Here is a 27,897-nt window from a genome sequence, read left to right on the forward strand (position 1 = left end):
TGTGTTTACATCCAGAGTTTGATGAATTTATTACAATTGATGAAATGACAACAGATGTCAGAAGCAACAGAAAGACTTGGGGTGTGTCTTTTCCTTGGCCACTTCACCATTTATATCTGCCAGCTGCAACCAGGACAGGGCACGTCTGCAAGGAATCACACATAGTTTTTACCTGGAAATATAGGCTGTGGATGAGCTGGACTGTTTTGTACAAAAAGTACCTGCTCCTTTTCCCCTGAAAGATCATGTTGATGTACTAAAGTGCTAATTGGGTTGTGCCAAATCCTTGCATGTGCTGCACCCTCTATCCCTTAAGGTTATCTGTTGCTTTCTGTGGAAGAACTACTGCCTGGTGGTATGTGACTCAAACCTTTCTGATTTGTTCAGTGATATTGTTAATAATTATTGGAATGCTCCATTAGTACCAAGACTAGTTTTGGCAGAAAAGGAAATATATGCACATTATTTTTCATTGAATTTCAGGACTTTTAAGTTTTCTTATCTCTCCACAGCTGCTGATGACCTAGCACCTTCAGTGCTCTAGACTTTAAACTTGTAAAATGAGGATGTCTTTAAATGTTAAACATTCAGCTTCTAGGAAATCTAATTTAGAACAAATCTTACTTGTGGAAAACTTTAGGTTTTAATGGTTGTCTTTTTTGGAAAGGAGCATTCAAGGTGCTATTAATATAGGAAAATTCTCCTCATTATAGGAAAATTGCCTCAGTAGTAACCATTTGAAATCCTGGGCTGAAAGAGCATTTTAAACATTCCCATGCTTCTGGGTTTTAGTCCCTTACTGTAATGCTGAGGCATGCCTAACCCTTAGTAACTGTACGTAGTACCTCTGGTGTGCCCACTTCCCACAAAAGGGAACAGCAGGTTCTCTGCTACTCTTCGTTTGTATGCTTCAGAGTTCAGCCTTGCCTGAACTTGAAGTACTGTGTGTCGGGTGCGGGAGCAGGGTGAAAAAACAGGTACATTGGACCTTCAGGTGCTTGTCTTTGAGCTCTATCTTGTCAAACTGTTCATTGATGTGGGGTTAACATAACTCCATAAGGGCAAATGAGCAGAGATTTCTAAGCAAAACAATAGGTAATATGTGAAGTACTGTATGCTTTTTCTGAATTGGGTTAAAAGTGGGTGACTGCTCTAAAACACATAGTACAAATAAAGGTATTTATAGTCTTAGGGAAATTACTGATGTTCTGGTGCAAGTTGCTAAATAGGAATATGATTGTACATACTTTTTAAGGCCTTACATTGCTTTTTTTTTCTCTTTATGATAAATGACATATATAGAATCATAGAATGGTTTGGGTTGGAAGGGACCTTAAAGATCATCCAGTTTCAACCCCCCTGCCCAGGGCAGGGACGCTTTCCAGTAGATGACATTACTCGAGGCTGTGTGTAACCTGACTTTGAACACTGCCAGCAATGGGGTATCCACAGCTTCTCTAAGAAACCTGTTCCAGTGCTTCATCACCTTGATAGTAAAGAATTTCTTCCCAATATCTTATCTCAACCTTTCACTTTGAAGCTATTCCCCCTTGTCCTGTCACTACATGCCCTTGGAAAAAGTCCCCTTCCAGCTCTCTTGGCAGCCCCCTTTAGGTGCTGAAAGGCTGCTCTAAGGTGTCTGCAGAGCCTTCTCTTTTCCAGGCTGAACAATACCAACTCAAGCAACTGCATTTGCCAGTTCCCTCAGGACCACTGGATGCATGTCGGCAGGTCCCATGGACTTGTGCATCTCTAGGTTCTTCAGATTTTCTTGAATCTGATCTTCTCCTTGACATCCCTGCCAAATTGAATTCCATCAGGGCTTTATGCTTCCCTAAACTTATCCTTGACTGGAATTCATTAAGTATTTCACTATGCTAAACTGATTAGTATTTCTTTGCAGTGGTCAAGATCTGTGAGAAATTATATATCCTTACAGACAGAATACTACTATTGCTGCTTTATCTTCTCTTTAGTCTATTGGTTATAAAAAAATAAACATATAAAATATGTTTAATTAATAAGAATATATTTAATCTATATAAAATTAACATATAGTTGGACTTGATGATCTTAAAGGTCTGTTCCCACCTAAACAATTCTATGAAACGATTCATAATATGAAAATGAACAATCTCTTGGCTGCATTTCCTTTACAGTTTTTGGACAGAGCAAAGTAGTATCATTACCTTCTTGCTGTTAAGTAATACTGTACCAGTTTGTAACAGTAGTTTGCACCAGGAGTTTTTGATATATTTTCCCTGCATAGTATTTGTATATTTCAGCATTAACTTTTTATGAATGGCTAGTTATAGTAGAGACTGCTGTTACCTAAAAACAAAAGGTTGATTAAAATATATTTTCTGTAAAAAAATGAAAACCCACCATCATGATCTAATTCTATTTAATTATGGAAAATATTCATCTTTATATACAACAGAATATTGGTTCAAGTAATGTTACTGTCATGTTTCACAAGATTTTTCCCCCACCAAGTTTAAGATAGTAAGCAAAACCAGTCTGGTATTTAGGCATCTCTGTAAAGATGAAAAAACCCCATTTAACACATCATGCAATAAAGTGATTGGCCAATAATTATGCTTTTAGTCAATACTTGAATTTCATTACCAGTTGGGCAGTGCATAAATAAAGATGTGAAAGACTGAACATACCTCTCAATTATGTTAGTTCAATTACAAATACCAACTTTTAATTCCTATTAAATTGTGCATCAAACAGAAAATATGAATTTAGCCTGTCAACTTAAATTCTCCTTCTGCATACTTTGGTATGAATTCTTGAGTATGGCATAGCTCCAAGCCTTTTAAAAGATACTATGAATTATACATACTTATCTAGGGCTTCTTCCTTTAGACTGACTTTAGTCATGATCTGCAGCACTGTCTCCAGGACAGTTTGAAGATAAATCTTCAGAGTCTACAGGATAAACAGGAAAAGAGTAAGTAATTGCAGCTCAGGGATGGAAAAAATGGTTGCTAGAAATATTTCTAGAATCCATGTAGAACAGATTAAATCCAATTCAAGGTTTACAAGTTAGTAACTCTCAAATTTGTTTTAAAACAAATTTAAAAACAAAGACAAATTCTACTCTCTTTGGTGTTGTGAAAGTGGATGGTGTTCTAATTGTTTCAGAAACACCTGCCAACTTTTGCAGCTTTTTATGGTATTGGTTTTAATGTCTGAATTATGTTTTCTCAAAACCAATTAAATTTTAATACAAATTCAAATAAATTTCAGTATGGTTTGCTGTGTTTTGTTGCATGTGCTTTGTTTGTTTGCTTTCGATTTTTCTGCATATAAACCTGAAAATTGGCTAACAATCACAATAACAATATGTACAAAGCTTTGTGCAAAAACAAGCAGCCTGGAAGGTAAATTTGCTATGTAGATTTAGAAGCTGCAGTAAGAGAAAAACCAAGGATATAGTCTACAGCTGGAGTCTAGCTGCAAAAGCCAAGTAAAGCACCTACAAAAGCTTGGTTCACTCTCACCTTCATAGGTTGTTCCACACCAAATGCAATAGAAGTGCTCCTCTCTCAAATAGGCCGTCAGGATGTGCAGCTTTTCTGATACCTAGAGATATGTACAGGTGTGTGATGACCTGGGCCTCATATGACAAAAACCACTTTGAGCTACTGGTTTGCTATAATAAAGTGTTTAACCTCATACTGTACACATTGTGTACAGTACACAATACTGTAGCTCAGTAAGACATGGAAATTTCCCCACATTTATAGAAGAGTGGAAAGTTAATGGCTGTTGTTTGCTTACCCTTCTTTCCAGCTAAGAAAACTGCACTGAAGAGGGGAGAGCTAAAAATATTACTTAGCTACCTGATTTCATGTATATGGTATCTTCCATGGATTTTTTCACATTTAATCTCTGCCAATCAAACACATAAGGCTAACAACAGCTGTGTAATCTAGTTCTTAAAAATATGTATTCCAATGTCTGTCTTGAGATAATCTGTGAAGCATTTTCAGGAATTAGTGACTCTAAACTTCCAACCAAAATTAAAACTCAAAAGAAAATACCTGTGATCTTGTGTATCTTGGCTAAGGCAAAAAAAAATTTAAATTTAATTTCTAGGCTAATTTTTTCAAAGATCAGCTTCAAAACAAATGAGCAATATATCAGTGGTTTGATATTTTATAATTTATCATGTAACTGCTATAAAAGTCACTACTCTGGGATTGCAAAGAGGCCCTTTACTACACTGTGGGAAACGTATGTGTGTGTGTGTATATATATATATATACACACACTGTTTCAAGGAATATTAATTTTGAATTGAGCAATTAATTCAGTTGAAGAGCTTACGCTTACACTTAAGTCTGAGCTTGTGCATTCATCTTCCTTGTTTTCCTCATCCTTTTTGTCTTCCTCTTCAGGTTCTATCCAAAACCAAGTCTCCTTGGGAACATCAATATCCTTAAAAAACAAGGATTTAAATGGAAGTTATCTTTGTAAATTTTATTGTAAAATGTTGGATAAAACTAATTTCTAGGAAGCGAGCTGTTAGCCTTTAAAGCATGTATAGTATAACCAAGAATTACTAAAGCTGTAGGTAAGTACAGCAGTCCACAAGACTTTTTTTCACTTTTTTTTTTTTAACAATGGAATGCATGCCAATGCTAACATCTAGTTAGCATTCATCAGTGTTTGGTATGTGCAAGGCTACACAGCAATATAATCTCACACCAAGCCTGTGAGCAGATACCCATGTTTATCAGCTGAAAATATGCCCCAAGTTATCAGGATGGTAACATGGTGCTTCCTAATTCACCTCCAGTCAAGTTAAAGGAATAAAAGTAAACAAACATGATCTAAGCTTAATTTAGCTGACTTCATCTGAAGCAAACTAAGTAATATTGAACAATCTCAGCAAAACTTATGAGGTGGTATTAACTTCTACCTGGTTAATAGAGATAAAAAAACCCCCACCTTTAGGTTTTCCAGTGGTAAAAAGTTCATAGTGGTTCATTATGTTATTCCTTGCAGGTGGAAGGTACTTAGTTTTGTGTGGCTTTTTTTGTTTGCTTTTAATGCTACTTTGGTGAATTTGCTGACTCCCTCAATGATGATCCCCATTCTTGGAGATACTAAAGACCTGCGTGGTCCTGAATAACCTGCTTTAAGTGACTCGCTTGAGGAGGAAGGCTTAACATGATGACTTCCAGAGTCCATTCCCAATGTCAATCACTGCATGATGATGTTGCTCCCTCACTTGAAGCAAAGAACACCATTATATAGCAACACCTGATACTGGCTACTGGAAGATATGCAAACAGCTCAGAAGTAAGCACAAAAATCCAGAAGCAAAACCACAGATCCTCATGTAAGTTACCACGAGGTTGTTGTGCACCTTCAACTAGCTTACAAACATAGACTTTGAAATATTTTAAGAGGACTGAAGTGTTGCCAAACATCAAGACTTTAAAGCTAGTTACCCCACAATTTTAGAGAACTTTCAAGAACTGAAACCACTACATTGCAGCCTGTATCTCTAACCTCTTAAGTCTTCCTTCCAACCCTCCAGAAAATCCCCCAGGTCTCACTTTTTGCATATCTAATTGCTGGCAGGCCCTCTGGCTTTTTCTCAGGTCCCCTTCCATCTTACGTTCTTCTTGTTTGGTTTTGAATCTTATTCTGTTCAGAACAAGCAGAGGTACATAAGCAGGCAGACACACAGTGACAGATGAATTACAGTCCACAGCTTTACAAAACCCTAAAATCTAAGATTCTATTCCTACTAATTTTCTTGGACCTGAACAACATTGAAGTAAAGAAGTCATTCTGACATTTCTGTGGGAGCACATTGTATTTCTTGGGAATTATACCTTCAAGATACCTTTTTTGAACACTGTTTCTTCATTAGGTTTTCCTAAGACATAAAAAAGCAGTTCACTAAACATCTGCAAAAGACAGAGCCTTTCCTCAGCTTCTCTTCTTCATATATTACAAGATCAGGAGAAAACCAAAACATTACAATCTTTAAAAATATACCCTGACTCTTAAAACCATTGTACCAACAGTGCTCAGGAATATCTGTGGATTTTATATTTCAAAATATATATTTCTCCAATTAAAAAAGCTGCATATGACTTGAGAAAAGTTAGTATCTATATTGTTTGCATTATTAACAATTACAAAACTAAATGGTGCAGCACATGCTTTTAGCATTACAGTGTTCATCTACTTTTGCTTTAGAACTGAGAAACAATTACTCTGTATTGTAACTCTCACCCTTCATAACATTCAAAAATACTAGCACATTGAAAGAATAACCAAACACCAGCAAAAGAATTGCTGTTTAGACATTCCTTGGCATATCAGTTGTATGACTTTACCTGAACTCATCTGCAGCTTGTTCATTTGCTTGTTTTTTCATATGGAGCTTTTGTCTATAGTTTTCCAGTTTTTCTTCAGCTTTTCGCTTTTTTAATTCCTCATGACCAAGCCCACTTCTTCCTATGTAAGTTTAAAAGATGAACGTAAGCAGTTGAGCAGTTCTGATATCCAATTAAATAAATCAGAAAGCACCACAAACCTGTTTTTATGTTCAGAGGAATAGGTTCAACAATGCCTTCTCCTGTGAGAAAAAAAAAAAGTCAATTAAAAAAACCTGAGTTTTTCTCAAACAATAATTTGTGCAGTATATTCAAGTAGGCATTTGCCATTATTGCGGTTTATTTTTTTGCTTGTAAGTTGAAAACTTCCCAATCAATATACATTTAGGGCACTACAAATGGCACAAGTGTACTGGAAAATCCCTCTCTTTTCTGGCTTGTCTGCTGGAACGCTATGTACTTTTTTGTGACAAGACCAAAGTGAAAGAAAAGGTGTTGACGTGAATGGTGTAAGATGCCTGTGATGAAGACTGCTTTGCTACTGCTTCTGGAGCCTTTTCATTCTGCAATCTCACAACAATGATGAAGAATAAAAAAGAATCTGTCTGGGCCCCTTCATTGTGGTTGTGTGCCAGAGATGCTGAACTGGCACAGCAGTTGTTAATTCCTTGTTTTACTGATTTTACTTCATCCATTAAGGCTTCGTAAGGGTAGGCCAGTGTGCAGTTTCTTTTTCAAAATCCACCTATAAATTTCAAGAGGGTCTAATGTTTTTTTGAACACTTAGCTTTGCAAAACCATCAAAACATCCTTAATGAACTCCTGTAGGTATGAAGCTCAGCAAGTGCACTTACTGAGCTGCAAGTGCTGCTCTTCCCTTGCATCCCTCAACAGTCTGTACTATTTATACTTCCGTTTTAGGTATTTGCTCTCATATTTTGTTCTGTCACGGCACCTTCACAGTTCTGTAATGCTATGGCTCTCCAAGAGGCACTTATTGACCTGTCAACGAATGAAGTGACAACAGCAGTCTGTAAAATATTAAGGTATACCTGAATACAGACACACACTTCCAGAGAGTGACAAACTTACCACTTTTGCCAAGGGCCTGGCCACTCTTGTAACCCATCTTCTGGAGCAAAGCAAAGCCTTTGTTCTCGTTGCCCAATGCACTCTTCAGTACCAAGTCACGTCTCTCTTTTTCTTCTTCTTTTATGCTTTTTTGTCTGTTCTTCTCATTGGCTTCTTTTTGCTTTTCTTCTTTCTGAATAGCTTCCTTCACCCGCCTCACCATGGGCAAGCCTGGTCTGACATCCTGTCTGCGAGTTAGTAATTCCAGCAAATATTAGCGTGTTTTTTGTCTTTTTTTTAACACGTTTACAATCACTTAAGCGGGATGAAAAAAAGAGAAATACCTACTTAATAAATAAATCAGACATATAGTCTTCCTCTTCATCTTCCTCCATGCTTAGCACGCCTCTATGCCGACGCTTCGCCTATGGACACCGTCAGTGAGTGTTACGGAGCATTATATTTCTCTGTGCGTCCCCTGCGAGGTGGGGGACGGAGGGGCCGAGGGACGAAAACACCTGAACTCGCCGGGCCGGGCCGTCTCCTGCCAGCGCCGGGGTACCCGCGCCCGCCCCCAAGCCCACAGCGCGTCTTCCCGGGTTCCGCTGCGCCGACCACAGGCGGCCGCGACGCCGCTGCACGCCCGGGAGCCCCCGCGAGCTGCAGTCGAGTGCCAGGAGCAGGGACAGCGGCGGGAGCGGCCCGGGAACCGCGCACGCACCGGGCCCGGCCCGGCCACTCCGCGGCGCCTGCGCGGGCCCGCCCCGCCCGCCGGCGCCTGCGCCCCTGCCGCTTCCTGCTGCGCGGCCGCGGTGCCTCCGCGCGACCGGGCTGCGTCGGGGCCGGCTCGGGGCAGCGCCGCTCGTGTCCCCCTCAACGCCCCTCCTCGCCCGCCGGAGCCGGGCACGGCGGGGGCTGAAGCGGCCGAGCTCGCCGGTGATGGTGCCGCGGCCGAGGGCGAGCGCGGCGCAGAGCGCCCACGCCTGTTCGTGACTGTGACCGGCCCCCGGGGCCGCGGTGTCGCGCCCGGTGCAGCCCGGAGCTGGCGGGACGCGGCCGCCGCTCGGGAGGAGCGTAAGTGACCGTGAGCGGCGCGGTGCGGGCCGGCGGCGCAGAGGGGCAGGCTCCGCGCTTCCCCTCGGCGCTGGCCGAGGTGTGAGGGTCGCTGTGCGCCTGTGCGCGGGGGGGCGAGCGCTGGGAAAGCGGCGCTGGGAAGGCAGCGGGCATCGTTCCTTCGGCATCGGCTCCTCAGCGGCATTGCCTGAGCATCCATCCCTGACGGCCGGCGCTGCACTGCTGTGGTACCTCCTGAGGGGCTTTCAGAGCCAGGCATGGTGCCCTGAGAGCTGCTACAGCTTACTAAAGTAGCCAGTACAGGTAGGGGGACCCAGGAACGAAAACCTTTTCACCTGATGGAGTCCTTCAGGAGTCTGTGACTTCGCCTGAAGGTGCCTGTTTCTCGGCTTTCTCACTTCACTGAAGTGCACGCGTGATGAAGATACAAGTAGTTGACTTAGGCGTAGGAAAACAGCTGAAGAATAGAAAGGAATTTTAGTACCTCTGAACGTTTTCGAATCTCTGTAATGCTCCAGCATATCTCATTGGCTGCAGGTTGATTTTGATCGGCTTTGGCTTTGCATCTCGCGGGAGATCATAGTGTATTTATTTCTTGTAACATTCACAGCGAGATCCTTGCCAGGATCGGTAGAACTCGGTAGGCTTCTCACTGCTTTTTGGAGCAAACCTTTGGCCAGTGTCAGTGAGCTTTGGATTGTCTATGTAAGTAGCTCTGCCTTAGACTGACTCTTCAGTTAGCTGAATATTTGTGTAATTGTTCTTGTGTCTGATGCCTTGTGCTTCACCAGCACAGCTGAGTGTATGTGCACGTTTTGTTGCTTCGAGCCTGGGTTTCCTAAATTTTAGATGAAGTGGGGAAGGTGCATAAGGTGTCCATGGTTCTCATGGCTGGGGGCAAATGAAACCTTTTATGTGGGGAGGAAAAGGAATAATGAGCTGTGCTGTCCAACGGTGCTTATGGTGCTGTGTGGGTGTGACAAGCAGTGCAGATCTCTGGGATGATATCCAAAGAATCACAGTGCCATCATTCATTGTGTCTCTGCTCTCATGTTAAGGTGTTTTGAGGTGATGTGTCTGAGTTACTGGCAGGCAATGCCTTCTCACTTCCTTATAAATGTAAAGAAAAAGCAAAAAAACCCGATGGAAAATGTCTTTGGAGGAGTTAGGGAGGGCTGTGTGTGCTTGTTTCCATATGTGGCTCTTCCACATTTGCTGGAACTGTATGCAGTGAGAAAAAAGTGCTGAAGTGCAGGGAGCAACCTTAACGTTAAAGATATTGTGATGCTTTCGTTTCATCATTAAGGTGGATTTAGAATAAATACATCATTAATAGTGCAGCATTAATATGTCATCTCACTAGTGTCTTAGTTGGGGACTATTTAAGAAAAATCGATTTAAGCCACTTCATTTGACTTTAAGAATTTGTTGAGTTTGATCATGAATGAGGAAGCAGCTGAGAGCTCTTGAGCAAAAGTGAAGCAGTGCAGCTGTCAAAAGATGATGCCTGTTGAAAGCTGATGTCTTACATAATACTCTGTAGTTGTGTTGCTTTTTTTTTGCCTAGTTTCAGCATCTCTGTATTCAGATTTTGGGGTTGTGTTGCTTTTTTGCTTCTTGGGTTTCTTTTTGCTGAAGGTTGTTGATTTAATGTTGTGATTTTGGGTAAATTTTGTGGTTTTTTTTCCTTCTGTCAGCTCTGTGTTCAATAGCTACACTCTTCTTCAGGTGGTTCGCTAAGATGAAGTTGGCAGAGTGTTTGCTTACGCTGCCAGTGTGCTTTTGGTAGTGCTTTGATGCCAGCCCCCATTGATTGAGCAGGATCACTAGTGTTCCATCTGCAGGATTTTGCCTGCTGGGGAGACCTGCAGGAGTTTGGCTGCTGCTTGTGTTTTGGGCTGTCACCCCTAAGGCTTGCTGGATTTCAGGGAGCTTGCTTGTTCAGCACTTAAAGCAAGACTAGTGGAATCAGGGAAATCTTAGGTCAAGTGATGCCAAATCCTATCCCTGTTCCTGCTTCTCCCAAACTTGTGTTGGCTGGAAATTCCTACTTGTGGCAGGTTTACCTTCTCAGCTTGGCTGTTGAAGGGTGTTGAGAAGGGAGCCAGGTTCATGCCCCAGCTTTGGTAGTGTGCTCAAGGGTCTTGACTTGCAACAATCCTTTTTCTCTTTCTTGTAAGTGGAGACAATGAGATGATTCCTTTACCTTCTTTAAACAGGAACTTTGGTATATTTTTCTTGGCTGAGAGTTTGTGCCCTGAAATTGCCTGTAGGTGCTCTTTTTACAGTTAACAGCTCTGTTCCCTGAAATACTAATGAATGGACTCAGTTTGTAAATATGTGAGTAGCTTTTATGTTGGACTATTTAGCTAAGTCTAAGCAAGCTGAATATTTTAATTTGATTTTCAAAGCTTTGTACTGATGTGCTGTACTTTATACTAATATTTGCATTTTTATTTTAGAGTTTCTACACAAATTTGCAATAAAATTGGAATTCAACCCATTATGGAGCTGGCTCATAGTTTGTTACTGAATGAGGAAGCATTAGCTCAAATCACAGAAGCAAAGAGACCAGTTTTTATCTTTGAATGGTTGAGGTTTTTGGATAAAGTGCTGGTAGCTGCTAACAAGGTAATTTAATGGTTTTTTTCCCCCTTATTTCTAAATAAGCTTTCTTTTAAAAAGCATTTGTATTAATTTCATACCAGAGAAAGTTTACAGGTAATGGCCAAATGGTACCTGTATGGTTTCAGATTCAGCCTGAAGAGTCTCTGTGCTAATTTGTAGATTTTAAATGTTTAGTTGTAGGCAATCAGTAGGCAGCTGGTAAGTATTTTTAAAAACTAAAAATTAAATAGGACAGCAGCTAATTCTGAGCATTTAGCATCTGTCTCTGCTGTTGTTGAATGTATCTCCTATGTCCCTGAGAGAAGCAATTAGCTGAGTTATATACAGTTGGGAATGGTATAAAGTTTACTTCCATTTCTTGTAGGTTTTTCTGTGTGTAAGAAGCAACACAGTGGATTAAACTACTTTTCTTATTTATTTTTGGTCTGTTAACAGACAGATGTCAAGGAAAAACAGAAGAAACTTGTAGAACAGCTAACAGGACTCATCAGCAGTTCCCCTGGGCCCCCTACACGGAAGCTGCTTGCAAAAAATCTGGCTGCTCTCTACAGCATTGGAGACACATTTACTGTATTTCAGACGCTTGACAAGTGTAACGACATCATCAAGAGCAAAGATGATACTGCAGCCTACCTGCCCACCAAACTGTATGTTTTGGGGAAAGGGGAATGATTTTTAAGCCAAGTGGTCCTGGATATTAGAGAAGAACCTGAGTGTATATGTTCATGCTATGTTTATTCACATTTTGTGTCGTTGTTTGGAGTTACATATGCTTGATATAGGTAGCAGAGAAAAGTGCTGGATTGAGATTGTGGAGGGCAGGACTCAAAGGTGACACATACATGTCTATGTGGAAGTGAAATGGTTTTCTCTAAGCAAGGTACTGTATTATGACTCTTCACCTGCTTATGGCATGGAGAAGATAACCATTAATGAAGGCATTCCACCAGTGGAATTGCTGCTGATTGTGCTCAGATATGCCATTGAAGGTAGAGCCTGCAGATTGTCAAACCAGAGTGTTATCTGTGCCTAGAGAACTGCAGCCAAATATTCAAGTTTTTTTTCCCCCTCAGATGTTGCCTTTTCTATTCCCCTACTATGCTAAGCTGCACAGGTCTCTCAAGCAGATTCTCTGCATGTGGGTATGTGTGTGCTTGGATGTGTCATCCAGTTTGTCTTTAGTCATAGGAGCAGTCCCACAGGTAGGAATTTGGTTAATGCCACAAACAACTTCCACTGAAACTGTTTTTGGTACTTTCCCATGTAATACTTCATATGTTCATGGTGTCTCCTGAACCCAAATTTGGCCTTGCCTTCAGACATTTTGGCAACAATAGGATTTGACAATAAAATCTGAAATAGTCACTCTTTGGGCAGATACTGTCCTCTTATTTCCAGCTCTTGCACCTGTGTGAGGATCTTGTGTAAGTGGGAAGTGTTCTCTACTATAATATGCTCTGAAATTTGTGCTGCCAAGTCGTAGTCCAGAAGGTTTTTTAATGGACACATGCCTGTTAAAGGGGAGGCTGTAATGAGTTTGTGGAGTTTGTGATGTAACTTTGCTAAAAAACTATTTAGCCAGCAATTACAGATTTTAAAAAAAGTCTCATTCCTTTGTAATGAAAAAGTGTATGTTTTCAGGAGCTGCTTCTGTGATTGTCCTGGAACAGTTTGTGTATATGACTGCAATGTGGTGATAACTAAATATTCCTAATCTCAAATGGCAGAGCAAGAATATGAATAATTGGATCCAGAGATTTTACAGTAAATTTTCCTGTGTTATGCAACAATTTTTGCATTTTAAGTTCTTAGTCTTGAAAAAAACCCATATTTCAGTACCTACAAAAACGTGTCAGGTTATATTGCAGGCTAGAGGCTTTCTTGCTTGGAAAAGAGACAGTTTATTGAAACATAAAATCCTAATCTTGCTGGGATTTCAGCCTATCTTGTTTTCTCCAGAATTTTTCACTCTATGTGTAGATCCTATAGTAATGCCCTTTCAAATACATTTCTATTCTTAAAAGCTAGTAACTGTTCTGTTGCTTTTTCTTTGGTAAACAAAAAAAATTAATTAGATGGACTGTGTTAAACAGCCAGTATAAGTAGTGGATAGCAAATAGATTTTTATTCATCAATGTTGATTAGAACATACATTTCTGTTTAACTATTTGTTTTCGTTTGGATGATACATTAATATGTGTACTCTTTTTCTCTGTTTTCTCATAGGGCTGCTGTGGCATGTGTTGGAGCATTTTATGAAAAAATGGGGAGAATGCTAGGTAGTTCTTTTCCAGAAACTGTGAATAATCTGTTAAAGTCTCTGAAAAGTGCAGAGGTAAGTTTTAGTTTGTTTATGTGGCCTTATTCCATTTTAGACTGAAACCTGCTTCCTCCAGCATTGTTTGCCCGATTGTCTAGATTGTTTTTCTTCTGCACTGAAGGATGCAGATCATTTACCTAGCTAGTTTCAAGTCTACTGCAGAGAGTTTAGACTTTATCATGTGACTATTGTAATAGTTACTTCATAGTGGTGTCAGTAATTAAAATTCAGAAATGACTGTAGCTGTCATTTCTAACTACTGTGTTAGGATTTTTGCCCGTGTACTCTGAATAAACATTTAGTTGTTAAAATTAATAATGAATGCTTAAATTTTGGGGAAGTTGTTACTCTGCATGTGAGCAGAATACATTGTGTTCTGAAAAGAGAGAGTATGTCATAATATTGAGAGAATGTATTCTGGGCTGTCAGTGGGTCTGATTTTATGCAAATAGTTTTGTTGGGACAAGCTGGAATACTGACTCTGTGGGTCTTGTGGTGGCAGCTGTTTTCTTAGCTGTGTTGTTTACCTGTGTGATCATTTATTTTATTTATTTATTTGTGTGTGTGTGCTCTCAGATTGTAAGTACCTGCCTGCGTGCAGGGATAGCATGAAGCAACTAACTTACTTGGGCTTCCCATTCTATCTTATCAGCTGCTTTTTCTTTTCCCCCCCAAGTCTGCAGTTGATAAATAGTGGGGCAGTGCAGAAGCATTTTGCCTAGAGCCAGTTTGTTGGGTTGCCTGGGTTCAATTTATGTCACAACTGAAGGACTTTAAGTAAAGTTGTGTGTGGTGCTTACTTCTCTTTAAAATCAGCTATGTATCAGTTATACATGCCTTCATTTTCAACATTTGCATAAACATTCCTGCATAGAAGCAGGAAAATGCATAAGTATACCCCTGGTTCTTGATGTAACTGCCGTGTCCACATTTTTGCACCAATGTTTTTGTGTGTGTGCAGTCTCAGGGCCGCAGTGAAATCCTGATGAGTTTGCAGAAGGTCCTCAATGGGCTTGGAGGAGCAGCAGCTTCTTGTCACCGTGATATTTATAAGAATGCCCGGTCCCTGCTGACAGACAGGTCGATGGCTGTGCGCTGTGCAGTGGCTAAGGTGGGTCACAGACGTTCTTGTGCCGTGACTAGGGAGTACCTGCAGTTGGACTGGCACCTGTTGTTCAGGAAGGGAAGTTTGATAATTAGTTGGAGAAGGTAAGTCCTTATTAGTTTACACTGCAGGCTCAGACATTTGACTAATTTCACAGGTACTGTATTCCCCACTTGATAAAAAAGTATGAGATAGAATATGTTATCTGTGAGCCTCAGTGGAAGAGGTTTTTGGTAACATGGTTCTTGTGTAGAGTTTTCTGTTAATTTTTTAATTTATGTATTAGTCTCTTCCATGACACTTCTGATTTACTCAGCTAAGATAGTTGGCATGTGGGATAGTGTGTCTAAATTAATTCTTGAAATTTTCATATTAAATTATTTTCTGAATAAACCTGAATTGCAGCCTGGTACTTAGATAAAATGTAAGAATGATCTCCTGGTGCTTAGCAAGTCTATTTTTCCTACAGTGTCTGCTGGAATTACAGAATGAAGCAGTGTTTATGTGGACAGCTGAACTAGAGAATGTTGCAACGCTGTGCTTTAAAGCTCTGGAAAACTCAAACTATGGTGTTCGAGTTGCAGTGTCAAAGCTTTTGGGGACAGTCATGGCTACAGCACTGATACCAAAACAAGCAACAGGTACGAGCCCTTCTGGATTCCATGCCTACATTGGCAGACTTAGTGGCACCTTTAGTACCATGTTACATTGACGGTGCTGCATGACACATTGTTGTTCCAGTAGATGGAAACTTGTAGATGGATTGTTTGTTCTTACAAACAGTAACTGAAAAGAGTGCAGAATTTCTGTTGTAGTCATACAAAAAAAGAGCAAACTATCAAAAACCACCTGGGAGAAGTGGCTTATTTTTTAAGCATGCAAGTAAATTGTTATCTGAAATATTGGGTAGATTTTTTTTGCAAGACAGTTTTGAATTAGTAAGTCTGGTTTCAAGATCATTGCTTGTGTTGGTTGGAGCTTTGGGAACAAATTATTACTTTTTTTTTTTTTTTGAAAAGTGATGCGGCAAAATGTGAAGAGAGCCACGCTTGAGGAGGTCTTGGAGCTCATGGCCACAGGATTTCTGCGAGGGGGATCTGGATTCCTGAAGAGTGGTGGAGAGATGTTAAAAGTAGGAGGATCTGTCAATAGGGAAGTGCGAGTTGGTGTTACCCAGGTTTGTAATTTTTTTAATGAAGTAAAATTTATATATAGTTCCTTTTAGTAGGAAAAATACACATTTCTGTTCTCTATTTCTGTATAAGTTAATTTACGGGTCTAATTTGACTCTTCTCTTTTGTGAGTTGTACATGAGATATTCCCCTATCTACTTTCTTCTATTATTGATATGCAGTAACAATGGATTAAAATATGAGCCAAGGAAAACTTACTTGATCAGTGTATATTAGGTGAGATTAACTTAGAAAAATATTTGAAAACTTAGTATGTTAAAGACTTTAGTTCCTTTTTAAAATTTAGTTTCTTTTTAGAGAGGGTGCTCTGTTACCCTTTTGTAGCTTCTGAATGTGGAAGCTCCTCTTGTCTGAGAGAGAAAGGTGGTGGCAGCGTCTCTTCAAATTCAGACATTTTCATGCTGTCATGTATTTCAGTATGCTGCAGTACCTTCCCAGAATCCAGATTCTTTGTTCATAGGTTATTTTGTGAAACCCTTTCTTTTTTCTCAGCCTTTTTCAGGTGAACTCGGTGAATATTCCAGGTTTTCATTGTGAACTGGAACATGTTGATATTACTTTTATTTACATGGTGTTCTTAACTTTTTTAGAGAGAGGCACATTTAAAGCAATGAACTGTGTTTTTTTGCTGTCATCCAAAGTGTACTTTATGCATCACAGTACAGAGGCTACTCTTGGTACTGGAGAAAGTTGAGTTTCAGCAGCAAAGATGTGAATTCTGAATTGGTTTGTGCTGAGTAACGTCATTAGGTTAGAGTTGCTTATTGCTAACTGGTGTTGCTACTATTGTGCATTAGAGCCTGGCTGTAGTTTCACATAGTCTTTTGTTTCTGTTTTAATTGGGTTGCTGTGCGATTCTGGATCTGCAGGCCTACGTTGTCTTTGTTACAACACTGGGAGGGCAGTGGCTGGAGCGCAACTTTGCCACTTTTCTGTCCCACGTGCTTGATCTGGTCTCCCATCCTCGTGCAACTCAGACCCACGTGGAGGCTGTTTACTCTCGAAGATGTGTGTCCTTTATCCTGAGAGCAACTGTGGGCAGCTTGCTGGGGGAGAAAGCACAGATTGCAGCTGCCAAAGAAATATGTCAAGCCATTGGCAAACAAATGAAGGCAGTGGGTGAGAACCATTTTTCTTCATTCAAGACCACTTGAAAGTTACTGTCATTTTACTGAGCCAGCCATTTTTTAGCTTTCTTCTACTGTGAGGGGTAATTTTGTTCTTATGGGAAATGATAGTTCATCTGCTTTCTGTTTCAAATGTTCAGAGGTTGAGTTCTGCTTCAAAAGTGATTATATGACACTGGCTTGTTATCCCAGATAGCAAGTGCATTGTCAAAAGCCTAGAATGGAAGTGGAGAAGAAAACTATGCATATGCATCTACCTTGCAATAGGTTGTATTGAAGGTCATGCAGAGTTCTTTACTAAAAGTGCTAAAAATTCTGTAGCTCAAGATCTTGTAGATCCTTGTGTCTCCCCTGCTAATATCCATACTAATGTCCAATTGGATTTTGTGATAAAAATGATGTAAACCGAAGAATATGACCTCTTTGCAGAACTTGGCAGTATATGGAATCACTAAGAGGGTTAACAAAACTCTCTTGGCATCTGTTTCTTATGAAAGGAAGTAGCTCAAGCTGGAGATTTAAAAGAGTAAATTGGAAATACTCATAATTTTATTTACCAAACATATCTTTCTTTTCTGCTGCCATCAAATTGGAGTTTAAAACAATGCTTAACATACGGAAATGAGTTTGATTTAAAAACTTTTCCAGGTTCTTCTCGTAACAATATTTTGATGGGGTAGGCATGGAACTTTAAAAGGTTTCTCATTACTGTAGCTACTACCTCCAAGAAAACAAGTCCATTGAAAATGCTGTTTCTGAGAGGAAACAGTTGCAGAAAATACTCCTGCTACCTTGTCAGAGTTAGAGGAAATTCAGTTGTGTATTTGGATAATTTGAAAAACTTACATATTTTTGAGGATTTCTCGTGAATGTGATGAAAAATGGGAAGGGTTTTTATTTGGTAATAATTCCTTCCCTTCAAATACAGCAGACCATTCTCTAAATTTCTTCTGTAGTAGACACAAACATTAAGCTGGTACTGAAGTCCCTTTTTGAAGAGATAGTTGCTGCTTCTGGGATATTTTGTAGGAGAACTTACGATGGGATTAAGGAACTCAATTGGATTAGACTGAGATGATTAGAAATTGTGATTAATTATTTACTAAAGTTCTCTTTTTTAGTTTCACTGAACATACATGCATGTAAATTTGTATGCAGAACCTAGATAAGTCAAGATTGTATATTCTGTTACTGTATAGATGCACACATACAGTTACACTGTTTGTCCTACCTCTGGTGCTTTCCTATCCATAGTAGCTGCTGGGCATCTGTTTTTTATGGTCTTTGGACGACTGTGTTTGGCTGATAGCTATAAAATTCTTTCCCTGCTGAATATGTTAATTTTGTTAGTTTTCACTATGACCAGATTTGTGCTTTTGTTTTAATGTAGGATTGATGTCAAAATGAAACTGTCACTTTCTGTCCTGTGAATGCTCGTGTTGGATTCTAATGGTAGTAAAGCAAGACACTCTTGTTTTCTTTTCTGCAGAAGCAGTAGTGAATGATGCTAACAGTGAAAATAAATCAGGAGCTGCTGATGTAGCTGCAAGCCAGCATGTAATGGTGTGTGCCCTCCAGGAGCTGGGTAGTCTGGTTCAGAGTCTGAATGCCACTGCATCTCCTCTTATTCAAGAACCCTCTATTGGTATGCAAATAAATGGAAATACATTAAGTGAGGCATTTGAGCAATGAATATGAAATATTATTAAATCTAGTTAAATAATTAATGAATACGAAATAAATGAATCTATGAAATTGGTACTTCCTGTAGAACTCCAGGATAACTACATTTGTCCACCTCATTGTGTGTAGTACTCTAACTTTAGGTCAAGTTTGACCAAGTATTAAGCAGCTGTTTGGATAGGAGTCTTTCTGAAGCTCTTTCTAAGAGTGAGTGAAGTGGTAATTTTGGTATTGGTTTGTTTACAATGATGGTTTTATAGGAAATACTTTGTTTTGCTATGTAAGGTCTGAAATATTTGTTCCGGGAAAACATTGCCTTTAAATACCAAATTTCTGGGGGAAGGCAAAAGTATTTTGTTGAGATGAAGCTGTTGGTAGCCCCCTTTAAAAGAAGTAGTTCTTTGGCTGAAGTTGACTAGGGTTGGTGTGGGATTTTCTTTTTGTTTGTTTTGAATCCACATTTATTCTGTAGTGTTACAGCTTTAAGTTTTTTGAGTTTGTGGAGGCCTATGTTTTTTCCACTGGAAGTAGGACATTTCATCATATAGATTGTTGTTTTGTTGCATATGATATTCTTCCCATACTGATTTTGTACCAGCTTTGGAGTAGGGAAGACTGCTCATATTTATTCCTTCTGGCAGTTGTGTCTCATAAAAACAGAGGGGGCTGTATTTCAGTATTATTTCTGTTAGCTGCCATGAACTCAGCAGGTAGAAGTTGTTCATAGCTCCAGAGACAACAAGCAGCAGCAGGGGCTTTAAAAATTTGGACTAAAGAAAGTGTTTGTGTGGAGACAAATTGGACTGAAGGGTGCAGTTAGAAAGTGGGATTAGGTAGCCACAGATGTTTGGAGAGTGTAGAAGGATATAGACTTGCTGCAGGGTGGACAGCCCCATGTCAAAAGCAGAGTTCAGGAGTCAGTGACATATACAGCATTTGCTTGGCTACAAATGTGAAGCAAACCCAAAGATCAGTGTTATTGTTGCTCTGTTATTGGCAATTTGTATAATATTATGAGAATTGTCTCATCTGGTGCCTGTTCTCTTATTAGCACTGCTGCCTCTTTTCAAGTAGTAGGAGTCAGTGCTGTGGCTCTGATGGCTCCACCTTTGCCGACCAAACCTGATGGGGGGCAGCATAATGCTAGTAACAAGTACCATCTTTCCTGAAAAGGCATAGTCAGCAAATTCACGTACTTTAATTCTGACTTTCTTAACTTTCACATTGGCTGTCTAGTCTTGATTCAGTTAACTTGTCTGTGTATATTAAAAAGCATATGTATATTAAAAAGTGCATCATAAGTTAAAGACTGCAACCTCTCATTTCTGTAGGTCTGTTGGAGACAGTAACTTCAGTTCTTCTCCATCCCAGCATGGCTGCTCGACTGGCTGCTGCCTGGTGCTTGCGGTGTGTAGCTGTGGCATTGCCCTTTCAGTTGACTCCATTTTTAGACAGATGTGCAGAAAGACTCAACAATCTGAAGACCTCTCCTGAAGCTGTTAGTGGCTACAGTTTTGCAATGGCTGCTTTGTTAGGTGGTGTGCATCAGTGTCCTCTAGGCATTCCTCATGCCAAAGGAAAGGTGAGACAGTGAGTGCTTCATGTGTGAGTGTACTAAAAGATACCCTTTTATCTACAAGTAATAGCTTTGCAAAATGGGTGGCATGCTAATGAGTTAAAGCATTATTGAAACTGTGCTTGTGCCTTGTGCGAGAGTAGTGGCCAGAGCACATGCTTTTAGAATCTCAGTTGCAATATTTAACAGCTCCTTTCCTCTCTTTCAAATTTGATGAAGAGAAATTGAAATATTGAAAAATTGCTGAAATAATTGCTGAAGAGAATATTGCTGGCTGTGTTATCATACGAAAAACACTAATCATCAGCATGAAATGTAATCTGCATTCATTCTTTATGGAAGGTCAATTTGTATGATTTGAGAACATCTTTAGTCTGTAAGAGTGAACAAGCAGAAGTAGCTTGCAGTGGCTTCATTTATGTTTCTAAACCCCCCCCGTGTTTTGCTGCTGGTGCAGATGGTGGTCAGTATTGCTGAGGATCTGTTACGAACTGCTGCGCAGAACAGCAGGCTCTCCTTGCAGCGGACTCAAGCTGGATGGCTTTTACTTGGAGCACTTATGACTTTAGGTTTGTAAAAATAGTTTGATTTTTCTTTTTATTTTAAAGCTTGTCCAACACTTCTGATTATCCACTCTGGCAAATAGTCTTTACACGTAATGGGCTGATTATCCAGCACAAGAGTATTTATACAGGTGAAGCTGAGTGTAAGTGCGCTTACTTCAGCAATGTTGTGCTGGGGAGAAGTGAAATATTAGTGCTTATCTAAGCTGAAGTATGGTAGAAGGTGTCATACCTGAAAAAAAAAAATAATCCTTTTCTGGTTTTAGAAACCCAGCCTTTAGTCATTCTCTGAAAGGGCAAAATTACCCATACTCTTTCTTCCTTAATACTGTGGTGCAGAAGAAATGGACAGTAAATGAAACCCAGTGAGCATTCCAGCAAGTTGCCTGTGTGTCTCTAGGTAGGAAACAGCACTGCGTAGAAGAGTTGTCAGTTTAAAAGCCCTTCGGTTTTCTTTTAAAAAAGCCAGCCTCATGTTTGTATCTGCCCTTACAGTAGTATCACAGGCTGCATGTCCACAGGTTGTAAGTATATCCTTGAATTTTGCAGCAGCAGTGGCAGCAGTGTTCTTTTCTCTTTTGTTTTGAGTTTCTTTTATAAGGGAAAATATGATAAAGTTCTGATGCATTTTGCAATATTTTGATCTCTCATCAAATAGCATTTGTGTTTCATCTCATTTTTCTAAATTGTGTCTTTTACCAGTTTAGCAGCATATTTTTCTAACAGTGTATTCTTATTGTGGTTGTCTTATTATTCTTATTTTTAATGTTCTTGCACTGGATCTTTTTCAGAAGTTTCAAAAAAAACTTGACTGTTAAACTAGTTTACATAATCAATAACTATCAGTTGTTTTTCTATTTATTTTATGGGCAGGGTAGAGCAGGCTAAAGAACCTGTCTTCAAAATGAATATAAAAAAATTAGAAACTGGAATAAAAAGATAGTAAAAAGACAGTTAACCATGGTTCTGTATAGCATGACAGTGGGTAGGGTAGTCTATTTCCTCTTTTAGGAGTGATACCCACAAGCAGATGTGAGGTGTAGTACTTATTTGCCACGCTTTCAATCTAGGAATGAGAAAGAATTTCATTTGGTTTTCATTGTTCCAAGTGGGGCAAAAAGGAAGAGAAGTGAAATAAGACAATAATAGTTTGGAAGGCAAAAGCCTTCACAGTAGATTTTTCATACTTAAATACACGTTTTTATTATACTGTCACTTTTCTTTTTACTTAGGTCCTTCTGTTGTCCGGTATCATCTGCCTAAGATGTTGCTGCTATGGCGAAACGTATTCCCACGTTCTCTGAAGGAGCTGGAAGCAGAGAAGGCAAGAGGAGATTCATTCACGTGGCAAGTAACACTGGAAGGCCGTGCTGGAGCTCTGTGTGGTAAGAAATCCAGACTTTGAGATTATACCTGCGCAGTCAACCAAAACATGATCCCAAGTATTGTAGAGAGAACTCCTGTAACTTTCCCTCTGTCTTTGAAAAGGAGTAAAATGTGTCAGATTTTCATCAGTATGTCCTTGTTTTGACATACAGTTTTATGAACAGATCACACAGTCTTTGAATAAGCATTTTTAATTGCTGCTCTTTTGATATTCTCAGAATTTGTTTCTTGTTTATGTCTTCTATTTGTTTGTTTCAGTGAAAGTTTAATTTAAGCTGTTCTGTTATTAGCTATGAGAAGCTTTGTTGCTCACTGCCCTGAGCTCCTTACTGAAGATGTGATCAGGAAACTGATGACGCCCATAGAATGTGCCATGACAATGATGTCACAGTAAGTAGGCAGTTTCTGCTCTTTATTCACTTCTGTCTTTTCCTGGTCTTGAAGTACTAGAACTAATTTGGAGTTGGGTTTTGTGGTTTGGTGTCTGACCCTTCCCCCTGTCCCAGCTGTAATTAAAATAGGACTTCTGAGGAAGTGCATGCCACTGATTTATGGCAACATATGTTGTGGGTTTGTTGAGTTTGTAGTTAAAGTTTTCTGTACAGTTACTTCTGAGAATGTATAATTAATTGAGTAATGTTGTTTAGAGTGGTTCTCTGAACACTGTTTTCTTGCCTTGCCTAGAGTTATATCTTGTGAATAGAAATCTGAAAATACTCTCTTCTGTAACTGCAACATTTCTGGTTTCTCTTTTTCATTTTTAATTCTATAGCATTCCATCAGTAATCAAAGCCCATGGAGCTCATCTCAAAGCCAGTGCAGCTATGGTTCGTTTAAGACTTTATGATATATTGGCTTTATTGCCCCCAAAGACATATGAAGGTACATAAATGTTTAAGTTTTTGTTAAAGTAAAAATTCTGCTTAGTACTTGTGATGCATATCTTTGAAGCAGCTGTAAGAGTCAAAATATAATTCTAGGAATCTCCAAGAATTTTGTACTATATTCCTCATCTTCTTTATGTCATCTTGACAGTATAACTACAGAGTATGAGTATTGCAAAGCATTCATAGAGTAACACTTGGAGTATAGAATCTATGGTCCCCTTTGTAGGATTGAGAGGTATGGAGATCATGGTCTGAGAGCAAATAATAGTTTTTTAAGTCATTGTTACTTAAAAGATAGAGAATGTTATTTCTTAGTATACTGAAAAACAGATGTGACAATGGAAATTTAGTTTTGGTTACATTTGAGGTTTTTTTATTTGGTTGGTTTGGTTGTTTTCCTTTTTAAACCTGATTTGATCTATTACACAGATCTGCTATTAGTAAATTGCCAACGACACACTCACAGTCTGACAAGATTAACTTTTTGGGTTTCTTTGGGTTTTTTGTTAATTCATTATGTCTGCATGATCATGTGGATGAACAGGTTTTTTTTCTACATCTGATTGTCATCCTGTAAGGATGGCCCAATTTGTTGTTTAGGACAGGACACAATTCTGAGTAATGTGCTCTAGTGGACTCTGCTTGAGCAGAAGGTGGGACTAGATGACCTCCAGTGGTTTCCAATCATACCTATTATTTAGATATTTGAGTACCCATGATTTGGGAATTGAGCCTACAGTTCTGTTTGAAGCCTTGCTCTCAACTCTAGTATTGTCAGGTTTAGTTCTCTGTTGGCTACCTCTAAAACTGAAGTAATGGTACATTTATAACTTCTGATCACTAGCTGAAATGTTTTGCCTAAGAAGCAGTGGTGATTCTTTTTAATGTCTGTCCTTCTAGGATCATTTAATGCGCTTCTTCGAGAGCTGGTAGCAGAATTTACTTTGACAGACAACTCTGCTAATACAACCACATCACTCCTAAGGTCTCTTTGTCATTATGATGACAGTGTTCTGCTTGGCTCTTGGCTGCAGGAAACAGATCATAAGTCAATTGAAGATCAGGTAACAAAAAAGCTAGAAGAATGAACTATCTGCCTTGTCTGTGTGATGTGTGTGTGGGGAAGCCTTCTAAAGCTGGAGCTTCATACCTTGTTTTTAGTCTTATTTCAGAGCTTTATTAGATGTAAGTGCTTCCATCTACAGGGTAGTGTTTTGATTAAAAACCACCTACAGCTGAGATATAAATTGCATAATGCTACTCATGCTTAGTGAACCAGCCTCATTTCTTTAAAAAAAACCCCTAACTCAGTATCTCTTCCCATCTGCCAATCTTCATAGCCTAGAAGTTGTTCTCATATAAAGTTTTTTGAATTAGGAGAAATGCAGGTTCCACTTAACATGTTTTGTAATGAAACTGCTGTCAAAATATCAATATTGCAAATGGTGTTACAGCAAAACAAGATTTAACTGGTTTTAAAGGTGTAGTAAGAAATCTTATATTTCATTTGAAAGTGTTGACACAATGATGTTGGCTGAAAACTCATCTTCTGCAACAGCCATCTAATAATAGGAGGGTTTCTCAGAAGGTTTTATTGGAGCAGATCCAAAAGCCAAGACTGATACCAAGGGTGTGGGAAGCTTTCTGAGCCAAGATCAGCATGTCAAAACAAAAAAGAGTTTCACAAACTTCCTTTGTTTGTTGTGGAGGATATAGTAGACTTCCAGTGCAGTCTTCAGTGCACAGGACTTTTTCACTCTCTCCTGCCCCCTTTTTCTTCACTCTCTGCCTGTAAAACAGTAGCACTCTTGGTGAGTGGAGATCTGTAGTCTGCCACAGGACACTGGCAGTGTGTGCTCACAGCCCAGAAAGCCACTGGAATCCTGGGCTGCATCAAAACCAGTGGGGCCAGCAGGATAAAGGAGGTGGTTCTGCCCTTCTGCTCTTGTGTCCCCAGCAGAAGGAGGACATGGAACTGTTGGGAGCAAGTCCAGACAAGGATCACAAAGTTGATAAGGGGACTGGAGTACTTCCCCTGTGAAGATGGGCTGAGAGAGTTGGGGCTGTTCATCCTGGAGAAGAAAAGGTTGCTCGGAGACCTCAGAACAACCTTCCAGTGTCTGAAGGGAAATTCAGGGAAGCTGGAGGGGGACTCTTCATCTGGAACTGTAGTGATAGGTTAAGGACCAGCAGGTACAAATTGAAAGGGGGAATTTAGGTTAGATATTAGGATATTAGGAAGACATTTTTCACTGTGAGTGAGACCCTGGAATGATTGCCATGGAGGGTTTTGGCTGCCCCAGCCCTGGCAGTGTTCAGAGCCAGGGTGGATAAGGCCTTGAGCAACTTGTTCCTACTGGAAGATGTCCCTGCCCATGGCAGGGTAGCCTTGGGACCAGATGATCTTTAGGATCCATTCCAGCCCCTAATTTTCTATCATTCTATGATTCTCTTGTGCTTAGTCATGTTTTGTTTTTTAATGATACAGAGCTGTCAACAAACCTTGCTGTGTTTTCTGGACTTCTAAGAATACAGACCTACTAGATTTTTTGTTTCATTATTAAATAATTGATAAGAATATAGAATTTTCTTCAGAGGAAATAGATGATTGTTTAATAGCGTTTCATGAAAGAATGATGATTAGGAAGTATTTTCTTGATGATAGGAGAGTTTATAATTTTAGTAGTGTTTCTAATTCTTTCTGTGTAGGACATAATTATAGCCAAAACTGATCATTTAATACACTGTACTGTAACTCTGTGCTCAGAGAGTGACTAAATAACCTTCTATCTGAAATGGTACTTCATATTCAATGGTTCAGAAGCTGCTATTAGTACCAGAATCTGCTTTTCTTAATTTCTAATTCTTTTTAATCTGCTTTTCTTTTAATTTTCATCTCTTAATACCAGAAGTGATAGTTTGTGTATTTATCTAGCTGTTAACGATTTTGACCCTTCAGAATTCAGCTGACCCTGTAAATGCTAATGTGTATGCATGAGGATACTGCACTTGTATTCAGGTGCTTGTAAGGTGTTCTCTTGTTTTAACTACTGCATATGTGTCTTGGTTATCTCTAGTTACAAATTTTATGTGCAAAGGTATATTCAGAAGTATTCACGTTGTGTGGAATTTTGCAGCTTCAGCCAAACAGTGCGTCTGGAAGTGGTGCTCTGGAACACGATCCCTCTTCTATTTATTTGCGCATCCCTGCTGGTGAAGCTGTACCTGGTCCCCTTCCTTTGGGAGTATCTGTCATTGATGCATCTGTGGCTCTCTTTGGTGTGGTTTTTCCTCATGTCTCTTACAAACATAGGTCAGTTTACATCAGTGTTCAATTTCAGAACCTAATGCATTGTTTCTCTGGTACTGTTGTGTTGGGGTTTGTTTGTTTTCCTGAAATAAGAATTGACTAAGGTATCAACTGTCTTTAAATTTAGAGTTTAGTATTTGATGTCCATTGTATCTCAGGATTCCAGAACATGTGTAGTCACTTTAGAAATAAAGTGATTTTCACAGTTTTCTCTCTTTTGAAGATTAGTGTTCACAGATAGAGACTAGATTCTTTTCATACTGCATTTAACAGTAGTAATATCTCTGCAACCAAAATTTCCTGCAAAAGTACTCATTGCAATTAACTTCAAATCAACCTTGAAAACAGCAGGGGCCTCCACTGAATTTCATTTGGCTGCCACAAGTAAGACCATTTGATTTGTAGTCAGCAAGGAATTGTATGCGCAATGAAAAAGAGGAAATGGAATTCAACCTATTTTCCTTTGTGTTTCACATTACCTCTACAGAGTTATGAGTTGTCAGGACTAATTTTGTTATTCAATTTAGGCAATTTGTCCCTGAGCACAGAGTGAAAACAGCTCTAAGAAGCATTTCAAAGTAAAATCAGCTTTCAATTCAAATCTTTTAGGAGCAGTTTTTTCCTAGCAATCGATCTCATTTTGTAGTAAGTGCAGGATAGACTTGAGACCAGCTCAGGGTAATTCACCTTGGTCTATACCTGTTGTTAATGGTGAAAAAATGTAGCTTGGGAACTCCTGAGTAATTAAGAATGCAGATTATTCATTACATTCCTGTTGTTGCTATCTTCAAGGGAATGTTCCTCCTCCCAGTAATGTTTTCTGGGGAGGAGTGGGGGCAGGAATGCATGTTAAATGGGAAAAACAATAGAAACAGAACAACAAATATGAGGGGTAACACTATTTTAAATGGTAATGGAAATACAGCATTTTTCCACTCTGGCCCTTATAGCTTTCTAATTATACAGCCAAATGCACCTGAAGATTCACTTCCTCTTGGTGGTGTTTTCTTCAAAGGAATAGTAAGTATTTGTGGATGAACTAGAAGAACCAGCAAAGGGATGTTCAGAGTAGCTCTGCAGTTATTACCTATAGTGAATACCTTCTGCAGCCCCTGAAGCAGAAGTTCTGAATTTAAAAGGCCCTTTGGTTGTGTGTGGTTTTTACCAGCTGTGCTTTAGTTTGTATTTTGAAAGGCTATCACTTCAATTATGTTCTTTCCTTTGTTTTAGATTACAGATGCTGGATCACTTTGCTGAATGCGTCAAGCAGGCTAAAGGTGTTCGCCAGCAGGCTGTGCAACTTAATATCTTTACTGCTGTTCTTAGTGCCTTGAAGGTAGGAGTGGTAAACTTGTAATGAAAGCCCAAGTTCATCAGTTTGTGTTCAGCACAAAGGGCTGTTGGAAGAGTGTTACTAAAGTTACTCAAGAATTCAAAAATATGAAAATTCCAGAATTGAACTTTTTTCTGGATACTAGCTTAAGCTCTTGTCTTCATGTATCAGTACAGAGAACTGATGAGGCTCGTGACTGCATTCTACAGTCATCAGCATTCTATAGTATTCAGCATTCTACAGTATTCAGTCTGTCTATTCATCTTCAGT

General features: G+C 39.4%; 2 protein-coding genes across 3 annotated transcripts in view; one reads left to right on the plus strand and one right to left on the minus strand.

Moving 5' to 3' along the window:
• Positions 1 to 4: 4 nt before the first annotated feature.
• Positions 5 to 7,931, minus strand: GPATCH11 (G-patch domain containing 11). The gene is made up of 9 exons (XM_084203352.1): positions 7,791 to 7,931; positions 7,464 to 7,690; positions 6,572 to 6,613; positions 6,372 to 6,492; positions 5,580 to 5,670; positions 4,348 to 4,452; positions 3,513 to 3,594; positions 2,852 to 2,937; positions 5 to 145 (listed from the first exon to the last, which is right to left on the minus strand). The coding sequence occupies exons 1-8, from the start codon at positions 7,835 to 7,837 to the stop codon at positions 2,882 to 2,884; spliced, it is 771 nt and encodes a 256-aa protein (XP_084059478.1). The 5' UTR covers positions 7,838 to 7,931; the 3' UTR covers positions 5 to 145; positions 2,852 to 2,881.
• Positions 7,932 to 8,264: 333 nt separating this feature from the next.
• Positions 8,265 to 27,897, plus strand: part of HEATR5B (HEAT repeat containing 5B) — a 57,238-nt gene continuing 37,605 nt past the window's right edge. The window contains exons 1-18 of one of the 2 annotated variants that reach the window (XM_084201804.1): positions 8,265 to 8,516; positions 9,127 to 9,221; positions 10,979 to 11,147; positions 11,580 to 11,791; positions 13,371 to 13,479; positions 14,426 to 14,575; positions 15,039 to 15,210; positions 15,589 to 15,746; positions 16,632 to 16,881; positions 18,379 to 18,534; positions 19,904 to 20,154; positions 20,606 to 20,717; positions 21,944 to 22,096; positions 22,388 to 22,487; positions 22,870 to 22,979; positions 23,885 to 24,048; positions 26,122 to 26,297; positions 27,525 to 27,630. In XM_084201804.1, coding sequence (XP_084057930.1) covers positions 11,022 to 11,147; positions 11,580 to 11,791; positions 13,371 to 13,479; positions 14,426 to 14,575; positions 15,039 to 15,210; positions 15,589 to 15,746; positions 16,632 to 16,881; positions 18,379 to 18,534; positions 19,904 to 20,154; positions 20,606 to 20,717; positions 21,944 to 22,096; positions 22,388 to 22,487; positions 22,870 to 22,979; positions 23,885 to 24,048; positions 26,122 to 26,297; positions 27,525 to 27,630 — 2,505 coding nt within the window. In that variant the 5' untranslated portion in view covers positions 8,265 to 8,516; positions 9,127 to 9,221; positions 10,979 to 11,021. The remainder of the gene's footprint in view (positions 8,517 to 9,126; positions 9,222 to 10,978; positions 11,148 to 11,579; positions 11,792 to 13,370; positions 13,480 to 14,425; positions 14,576 to 15,038; positions 15,211 to 15,588; positions 15,747 to 16,631; positions 16,882 to 18,378; positions 18,535 to 19,903; positions 20,155 to 20,605; positions 20,718 to 21,943; positions 22,097 to 22,387; positions 22,488 to 22,869; positions 22,980 to 23,884; positions 24,049 to 26,121; positions 26,298 to 27,524; positions 27,631 to 27,897) is intronic. The other variant, XM_084201803.1, reaches the window with a different exon arrangement.

Source organism: Fringilla coelebs (assembly GCF_963513975.1).
Source record: "Fringilla coelebs genome assembly, chromosome: 3".
Taxonomy (NCBI): Eukaryota; Metazoa; Chordata; class Aves; order Passeriformes; family Fringillidae; genus Fringilla; species Fringilla coelebs.